The sequence below is a fragment of the Lepidochelys kempii genome, chromosome 1 (genome assembly GCF_965140265.1).
Source record: "Lepidochelys kempii isolate rLepKem1 chromosome 1, rLepKem1.hap2, whole genome shotgun sequence".
In the NCBI taxonomy this organism is placed as follows: domain Eukaryota; kingdom Metazoa; phylum Chordata; order Testudines; family Cheloniidae; genus Lepidochelys; species Lepidochelys kempii.
This window is the reverse complement of record NC_133256.1, coordinates 230,826,440-230,836,513: the sequence shown is the minus strand read 5'-3', so window position 1 is coordinate 230,836,513 and position 10,074 is coordinate 230,826,440. Positions and strand designations below refer to the sequence as shown.

The 10,074-nt window shown below is 40.1% G+C and overlaps 1 protein-coding gene across 10 annotated transcripts in view; it reads right to left on the bottom strand.

Annotated features, from left to right (window-relative positions):
• Window positions 1–661: 661 nt before the first annotated feature.
• LMNTD1 (lamin tail domain containing 1) overlaps window positions 662–10,074 on the bottom strand; it is a 295,913-nt gene continuing 286,500 nt past the window's right edge. For 7 of the 10 annotated variants that reach the window (XM_073317668.1, XM_073317740.1, XM_073317684.1 and 4 more), the window contains one exon: window positions 662–4,052. In XM_073317668.1, the coding sequence (XP_073173769.1) occupies window positions 3,912–4,052 (141 nt within the window). In that variant the 3' untranslated portion in view covers window positions 662–3,911. Of the gene's footprint in view, window positions 4,053–8,451; window positions 8,591–8,642; window positions 8,688–10,074 lie in introns of those variants that run through there. The other 3 variants (XR_012155637.1, XR_012155635.1, XM_073317731.1) reach the window with 3 other exon arrangements.

Sequence of the window (10,074 nt, the reverse complement as noted above, 5' to 3'; positions counted from 1 at the left end):
ACCACGGTGAATAGATCTAAGTACATCATTTCAGCTACGTTATTCACCCCCAGTGTAGACCAGGCCTTACTGTAGCACCTACAAGCTCTAGCCATGGACCAGGAGGCACTGCACTAGGTGCTACACAAACATAGACGAAAAAGATGGTCCCTGCCCCAAAGAGCTTACAGTCTAAGTAGCCAACAGAGGCGCTGTCCTAGAGTCGCTGCTGGAGCTGAACGAAACTCAGCAATTGCAAACTGTACTTCACTGTGTTATTAGCTATGCTTTGCATGAGAAATGAACATGGTTGTAAAATGGTACCAGAGGCCACCTTGTAGGGATTAACTGGGTCTGTCCTGTCACTCTCTTCTTGACTCTCCTTTCCTTTCCCTTGCAGTAGCCTGTACTCTCTGTAGTAAGAACAGCACCAGGTAGTAAGTGTTTCCAGGTTCTGGCGCTTTGCAAGTAAGCAGATGTATTTTATTATAAAAAGTAGGAAGTTTTATGAGAAAAGACAAAATAAATCCCTCTAGATGAAATAATATATATTTTTAGAAATCATTTTCCAAGGCATTATTTATACATTGTAATAATAATTACTGAACAATAAAGATTTTAAAATTATGTTTATTGATTTCCATAAGACAGTAGTAATTTGACAGACCAAAAAAAGGCCAGACAAACCAGAGACTGTGAATACAGCATAATGAAAAGTACAGCGCAAGCAGATGTGACTTGAAGGCTGGGCACCAAACTTTTTCTTGATGTCTTTTGTGGAATTAACAAGGCATTCAAGTGGCTCACTCTGCACTACGGAAGTAGAGCAGGTTCTCTTTGATTAGCAGCTAAGCCAGTTTCCCAAAAATGGGTATCATATTTGAAAATGATTATGGGAAACCTGTCTCTAGGTCCTTTTTTCCAATTGCATTCATGCATCAATGCCTCAGTGTACAGGGTCTGATCCTGAGAGGTGCTCAGCACCTGCAATTCCCACTGATTTCAACATCAGCTCAGCATTTCCCAGCATCTGGCAAGAGGGTTTACTATGGTAAGGACAAACTCAGTGTTTAATGTTTATAAAAGGTAATAATAAGAAATGTTAATTGGCATGAAATAGCTGTTTCCTGATAGGTTGTGAGCCATGAACCTATGAAGATCATTGGTTATATGGAACTGGGAATCCTGGGATAGGTGTGGCTCTCTGATAATGTTCGGATAGATTGTTCTCTCCCAAGGTAAAACCCATGGGATTGAGCTCAGGAGAAGAAATTTCCATGAGCATCAAGTCACAGAGATCCCTCTACATTGTTCTATCAGGAGAAAGGAACTCCACAGAATATATAATATACAGCCTGGGGACTGTGTTACCTTTTCAGGAATCTCCGTAAGGTCAGACAGGGGATGACTGGTGTCACCACAGTCATGAGCCACCAACTCCTCCCCTAGCCCGCACCAGCCCCTCCTCTCCCCTGCATGGATCCTGGTCCTACAAAGCATCTTCTGAGGGTCCCTGGGGATGGACAGTGCTATTGAACTGCTTGAGTCCCCCCCATCCTTGGAGATCTGTTTGGGTCCTGTCCCTGAATAGATAACAGAGGATGAGCTGGGCTTTAGAATTAATATAGAACTTTTTGACATTCAAAATACTTTACAAACAAATAATTAAGACACCCTACTCCCTGTGAGGTGGGTAAGTAGCATTATCCCCATTTTACAGATGGGGAAATAGAGGCAAAGAGGGATAAAATGACTTGCCCAAGGCCACACAGAAAAATAAGTCTCAGAATCCCTGTGAAGGTTCAAGTAGAAATCCAATGAATGCTTGAAAAATGGATAACTGGTTTCTTTAATTCTCTTTGGTTCCGAGGCCCAAGACTTCATTCTGCAATGGGCTACTTTTCTTCATCTGCCTTGTATAATGCCAACAGACCCAGGTAATTTGTGGGCAGGATTGAACCTGGGACCACTGAAGCTTAGTGCATGAACCTCTACTGAATAAGCTAAAAGCCACATGGCTAATAGCCAAGGCTGTAGCAGACTCATCAATCCATAGCTGGGCTAGCTGCCACTAGAGGGGAACAAAGTGCCACACCAAGCAGGCATGGATTACACCCATGCAACTGCTCCTCCCAGACTCATCTGGGTATCCTCTCTGGGGCCTTCAAAGTAGGCTACCTTGTGAGACTCGGGGAGGTAAAATCTGAGGACCCAGATGCAAGTGGCTTAGAAAAATCTGACTTCAGAGGAAGAACGGGACCGGGAACTCATCACGTTATCCCAGACAATTTCAGCTGACTTTCCCCTCACCTCTGGGGGGTCCCAACTCACAGCTTGTGAACCTCTCTTCTTTGATTAAAAAATGAGGAGTACTTGTGGCACCTTAGAGACTAACACATTTATTTGGGCATAAACTTTCATGGGCTAAAACCCACTTCATCAGATGCATACAGTGGAAAATACAGTAGGAAGATATATATACACAGAAAACATGAAAAAATGGGTGTTGCCAGCTGTAACAAGACCAATTAATTAGGTGGGCTATTATCAGCAGGAGAAAAAAACCTTTTGTAGTGATAATCAGGATGGCCCATTTCAAGCAGTTGACAAGAAGGTGTGAGTAACAGTGTGTGGTGGGGGAATTAGCATGGGGAAATAGTTTTTACTCTGTGTAATGACCCATCCACTCCCAGTCTTTATTCAAGCCTAATTTAATGGTGTCCAGTTTGCACAGATTAACCATTACAATCTAAAGAGCCAGTAGGTCAGCATTGCTCCCCTGGGGATGCAGCCTCCAACTTCACAAACTCTTCCTTCATTTTCCACCATCTAGTAAACAGGAAACCAGACACTGCTCCTCTACGTCAGGCAATATCTTGCCACCAGGCTACTGAGAAAGGCTCTGGAAGGCTGTTTTTGGTGGGAGTTATTAATATATTCATAATTTGTGATTTTCTAATCCAGGCAGTGGGAAAATATCCCCAAATTTAGGTTAGATTTTAAAACAGTATACAAGAGATGGATGTCTGTGGAAGAAGTTTTGGGTAAGTTTCTCCCTGTTTTCACTGGAGATGGAAATGAAATGAAATTTGAATCCAAATATGCCAAATTTTGAGGACATTTGGATCTATATATGGATCCAAAATTTTAAAGCAGACTCCTATCCTTGTAATTGGCTGAATCAAAAGCCAGCATGTTAACATTCCCAAATCTGAAGCAAGTTAGGATCTGTCTTTTGCATCTAAAACTCATCTTTAGTTAACATGAATACTGTCCTGGGAGTAGATTTGACCAATGGAATCTTCTTACCAGGGCAGTCACAGTCTATCCTGTTTTGCCTACCCTGTTTTGATTCCATTATAGTATGATCCTTACCCACTGCTGGCCTCGAGGACACCTTTGTGGGCCAACTTTGCCTAACCATTTTCATATATCAACTGCCTCCACTGGATTTGATAGCTGTGTAAAAGGGGGGAAATAAATCATCACAGTATAAGAAATATTACATTGCAGATACTTTTAAACATCTTTTTCCCCTGTGCAACCAAAATAGGTGGTTATTTTTTAAAGGTATTTGCTTTGGTAGTTAAATGTTTCCCCCCCTTTAAAACACTGAATGATTATATAAATAATATGTAAAACATTATATATAGTATACACTCTCTCTATAATGTTTTACATATTATATACACCCTATTATCAGTCATTCCAAATATATAATCAATAAAAATGTAATGATAATAGTCAGTGAAACAAACTTTCTGGTACATATCAGTCTACATGGAAACAACATTTAAATTCTATAGTGTCACTCAACAACCTCGTCTCCTCATTCCCTGAAGCAATGACCCACATATTACTATTTTTGCTGCAGAGCATTAAGGAGCTCCCCCACCCTCCTTGTACACACACTCCTATTCATAGATCCTGTGTTAAGTGTTAGAGAAAGTGGTGGGTGTAAAAGAAGTCAGGGTTGGTAGACTGAAGATGTAAGGTGAATTGACAAAGTACTTCTGTAGAGCAGAGCCAGTGGGTGCAGGAGAACCTACGTACATCACTCCACCTAAATTAGGCTGCAAAAGAAAAACAAGATTCCTGGTAAGTTTTAGAGGTAGAGTAAGTGCATATAGTATTAAACCAATACTCTCTAAATTGCCCTTATTTAGTTAATTTAATTTTTCTTTCCCCTTAATGTTTGAAGGGCTCATGAATGGTGTAGGAGACTGAAGTCTTAGTTAGCCACAGAACGGATAGAGTAGCAATGCAAATATTCGCCATGGCAGTCAGCTGACCTGGAGAGATTATTCAACTGTCCATTCAGTTGCTGATCCTTCTGCTGAGAGTGCCGCAAGGGAGCCAGTTGGGAGGATTGTGTGAGTTCTGTGCACATTTGTTCACTAGGAACTGGACGAAGACCACCAACTCATTCACATTTTAGTCACTAGTGTTCTGAGAGAAATTCTGTGCAGCATCTTAGAAGTAATATTGGTAAATCTTAGTCTTTACCAATTCTTTGAGCCACCCAGTAACTCCCCTAGCTCCTTTCTTATAAAAGTGACACTAGACAATGGAATAAGTTGAAGGTCAATAGTTCAAAAGCCATTAGGCAAAATAATAATATATTATTAATATTAGTGGGTGACAAAAGTGACTAATAATTTTAGATATCTTGGAGAGACCTCATTTTCAGAAGGTGATGAGTGCCCATCTTTTGAAAATCAGACTCCTCTGAAGCGTCTCCAGATGAGTCCCCCAACACGGAGGCATCCAAAAAATCACTAGTCAATTTGAAAATTATTAATAAATATCGCAAAAACTAAAATGATCTGAACTGGGGAAAAACAATGGCATGTTTAAATGTACCAATATATTAAACTCTAACAAGATTATATATCAAATTAATGTATTGTTTTCCATACTGAAACTGGAAGGGGAACCGACATTTCTGCCAAAATTTTGTGCCAAGAGGCTGATATCATCATGACCTTGTAATCTATAACTGAACACCAGCTTCCAGTCAGTATACAAATATACCAATGACAAAGCCAAGGTGGCTAAGAAGCATTCTTTGATTGTTGCTTTAAATAATTATTTGGAAATTTAAAACCTAATTCTTGGACCCCTGAAAACAGGTGTGAAATCATTACAGTGATGGTGCTAATGCTAGAGCACTCACTAGGCATAGGATATAGAGCCTTGATTCAAACCCTGTTGAGGTCAATAGGAGTTCTTATATAGGCTTTGTGCTCAGGCTCTGTGTTCATTATTAGCAATAATGTTTGCAGACTTATACTGTGCTTCTTATTAGAAAGATTCCAAAAACCCCATCAGAGGCATGTTCTGTCCTTGGCTGTGCACATGTGGCTCCAATAGATTTCCAGAGGACAGGTCTGCATACACAAGGCAGAATATGGCTTTAAGTGATTGCCAGTCCCTGAGAAGCACTGCTTCTAACCTAGTGTACATACAACACATTCAGACCAACTTCAGCTCTCCACTATTTACTTAAAATGCACACTGTAAGAAACACAGATTTTTCACATCTGAAAAAATCTTGGTCACATGTCACTTTTTTGTACATACAGAGATGGGAGCTGAGTCAAGGACAGCTGCATGATCGCCTGGGAAAAAACATCCTCTGGAGGAATAAGAAAGAAATTGTATTTTGAAAGGAGGTGACCTAGTGGTTAGAGAAGATGAGTAGGTGTCAGGTGGAATCCTGAGGGCTATAACTGGCTCTGCCATTGATTTGCTGTGTGACCTTGGGAAAGTAGCACAATTTCTCTGTGCCTCAGTTTAATAATATCTAATTCATAAGGGCGTTTGTGAGACTAATTGTTAATTAATCTTGTTCCAGTGGTTTGAGATCCTCATATGAAAGGGGCAAAGAATTATTATTATAATCTGATCCCCAGGTCTGGTTATGTTTATGATCAATTACCTACCGGGATTAAAAAAAACAGTAACCAACAAACCTAAAACAAAACCACCCATTGGCAGGTATCTTGACATGCAGCTAATCTTTCATGGTCCCTTTCAGATATAGAATATTTTTAGACACAAACACACCTATTACATAACATTATAGAGTGGAAAGTATTCTCTTTTGTGAAATGTGCATCTTTTTATGTTGGGCTGTGGAATCCAAGACTGAATTTAGAAACATTGGAATTCTAATAGCAAGGCGAACCATTTGTCCAGCTAGTCCAGTATCCCATAGATGAGAGTGGCCAGTACCACTCCAGATGCTTCAAAGAAGGGTACAAGAAACACTATAGTGGACAATTATGGAATAACATCCTCATAGGATAGCTCTTGGCCTCAAATGCATATTGTAGAAATGCGTTCCTAAGATTAATTATGCATTGAGTGGAAGAGTTTCCTTTTATTTGTTTTTAATTTTAATTTTATTTAATGTCCCTTTGTTTCCTATATCAGGAGAAAGGGTAAATAGGAACACACAATTTACCTTCTCTATACCATAATTTATCTTGTCTCTCTCATGTTTCCTTTTATACATTTCTAAACCACAGTCCTAATCTTTTCAATTTAAAAGTTCTCATCTAATCATCTAAATTACCATCTCTGGACACATTTATTTCTGCAGTATTTTTTTTTTTAGATAAGATGACCAGGACTGAATACAGTATTCTAGCTGTGGTCATAACTTTGGTTTATCTACGAATGAAACCATAGCACTCTTGATTTAAAGAAAGTAACTAAGAAAGAAGTGTTTAAACAATAAACACCAGGAAAACACTGGAAATGGTTATTTGTATTTAACTATTTGTCTCATCTACATGGAGCAGTAGTGTAGATTGCGGGAGTGTGATTTCTGAAGTGCACTAACGCGTTGCAAATTAATTGATCTGTGTAGACCTAGATGGTGTGCACTAACAGTTCCTTAGTGTGCTTTAACATAGTGCTGTTTGAAACAGTGTTATGCTTATGTGCACTAAGGAATATTACAAAGAGATTACTCATTACACTGTATTACAAATAAAAAGCCCCCAAACAACTAGTTTTTGGACATCTACATAAAACTCAAAATTGCTAAAAATAACCCATCCCAAATGAAATTAATAAACCTCCCAAAATAGAATTCCTATTATTTTCTATCCACTTCCTTATATGTCCTAACATGATTTACCTTTTCGACTGCTGCTGTACATTAAGCAGAGATTTTCACTGAGCTGCCACAACAATGACTAAGTATTTTTCCTGACTGGTTACAATTAATTTAGAACTCAGCAATGGTTAAGGGCAGTTAACTTATTCCTTCCAAAGTTCATTATCTTGCATTTGACAACAGTAAATTTCATCTGCTATCATAATGTCTGTCTGCCTACATTTGTTAGATCCTTCTGAAATTCTTCAGTCTTCTCTAGTTTCATCTGGGCTAAATTATTGTGTCATCTGCAAAGGTAGTCACCTTATTGCTCTCCCTCTTTTCCATTTCATTAATAAACACCACGTTGTAGTACACAGATCCTTCAGGCACTCCACTGTTAATCTTTCACCACAGTAAAAATTTACTATTTAATCTGCATTTTGTTTTCTAACTCTTCATCAAATTTCTAACAGTACTTTACCTGTACTTTAATATATGTCTTACAATATGACCTAATAACAACTCAGAGGTATTGTATGGGAATACTTTTCAGTTAAATTCACAATGACATCACTTTTCATTTAAGCAAAAATTGACCCTGATGAGAGCCTCATGCCATTTAGATAAGATGCTTTTTAAATATTTCTAAGATTGGGTTGTACCAGACTCCATCCTTAAAATGACTGTGTCAAAGAGCACCATCAAAGCATCAGGCTGATGTTTCAAGATCATTATATTGTCACACAATACACTCAAAGAATAGTTCTGACATCTGCTGCAATTAGTAGATCACTCGTGCATACTTGGCTCCTTGCATCAGTGCTATATGTACTCCCTAGGAGTGCGTGTGGTGATGCATAGTGGAGTACACCCTGGGGAGGTAACCCAGTGTACAACCTGCCATCACCCACAACATTGCCAAAATGTCCCAAAAAGCAATGTATAGGTGGCAGAAAAGAGCTGTGCAGGGGTGACTGGGAGCAAGGGGTCAAGTTCCCGTCGTGCACCCTTTTCCATTCCATAGTTTTCACACCTTTTTTAAAATCCCACAATCCCATGTGGCGCTGTTCATCCTCTCTGACAGAAACATGGAGCCTTCGCAGCTCTGCACTATTACATCAACCGTGGCTTCAATGCTGTGCAGTGAGGTGTTGTTACTGCATCGCTGTAATGGTGTGCTTACAGCAGCGAGAGACAAATTTGAGTGTAGACACACGCACAACTAGGTTGACACAAGGTGACTTACATTGACCTAACTTCACAGTGTAGACCAGGTTTCAGTACTCCTAGCTCTAATGACCTCACTAAGGCCACTTGGCAGTGGGATAAGAGTAGGCTATAATCACAATGATATGGCTCACCTCCAAATTAAGATGTCAGGAAAAAGCCATTAGGGTAATTCTTGTAAAACTTGGGGTAACAGACATCAGCTTGATTGATGGATCTGACGCTGTAGAATAATTATCTCACTCTCCTGCCCAGTGGAGGAATCTACATGGACTACAAAAAGAACACAAAGGGACTTTCCATCAACAGATTGATGGATCTGATAGAATAATTATCTCACTCTCCTGCCCAGTGGAGGAATCTACATGGACTACAAAAAGAACACAAAGGGACTTTCCACAGGAGTAATTGCTCAGAGCAAATTGGCAGCTTTAAAAGGGAATCAGGTGGATTGCCTTTCTTCATTTTAGATTAAGGTTAAGAATGGAGTAGTCACCCTTTTATTAAATCTCTACGTGATAATGAACTGAAGGTAATGTATTCACAAAGATGATAACATCTTACATTACAGTTATGTAGACGCTTTTCATCGCAAAGGACCCCAAAGTACTTTACAAGCTATGGCTCAATCCTACAAAGTGTGGAGAACCTCCTGAGTGGAGAAAAGGACCTGGAATTCCCATGGGAATTGTGGTACCCCCACCCTCCACACCACCCAGGAGGTGGTCAGCACTTTGCAGGATCAGTCCTTTATAAATGCAACACCTTGTATGAGATAGTAAGAACAGAAGACTAGGTTCCAGATCCTCAGCTCGTGTAAATAAATTGCAGCCATTTACATCAGCTGAGAATTTGGTCCTAGGAGTCAGATTGCTGGATTTTATTCTCAGCTCTGCCACATGATCACTGGGCAATTCATTTAAACTCTCTGTGCCTCAGTTTCTCCATTTGTAAAATGGGGATTGTCACAAGGTGGCACTGCCCCCTTATGAAGGAAGAGGCCAGTGCATCTGTGACTGGTCCGCTGACTCCCAGTTGGGCTATATTGGAAGGAACATGGACAAATCAGGAAAGTGATTGAGAGAACAAACATGGGGCTTTCGCTGCACCCTAGAAAAGAGATACTGGCTACAAGTCAGGATGCCTGGGTCGTGGGAGAAGGAGACTCTGGAACAAGAGAAAGACCCAGGGGAGTGCCCCTGCGGCAACTATCCTGGGCAAAGGGCAGGAAGCTGGGAAAGAATCCAAGAGGGACATGAGATTTTATTAAGCCCAGGGTGGGTGGACATTGTTATTCCATTGTTTCAAGGAAGACTAGAGCCTGAAGAAAGTCAAGAGTGAAAAAGGTGACAGAGCATGAGGTGGTTTGAGTTACAGTATGGCACTTGAGTTTAAATCCTTGAGCCAGGTAATAATGAATTATCCCATAACGAGGGATCCTCTGCCCAGGATAGTGTTTGAGGAGTATTTGCAGTGACCTGGAGAAGGGGGGAAACTGAGACTGGGCACCTGCAGGCACCTTCCTGCCCGGAGGAGGCACTGGCAAGGGGCCTGACAAGTAACAGGGTTATTAATACTTCACAGAGTGATGTTAGGCTACAAACGTTCAATTCTTTTGTAATGCATAAATGTGTTAGTTTGCTTTTGTTTTGTCTTTAAGGATGACATTTTTAATCTCATCTGTTATCAATTACACTATACTCTTTTTACAACTCCTGTTGTATGCTAAACCTTGAGTGTAATGGAGAAGCTGCAAA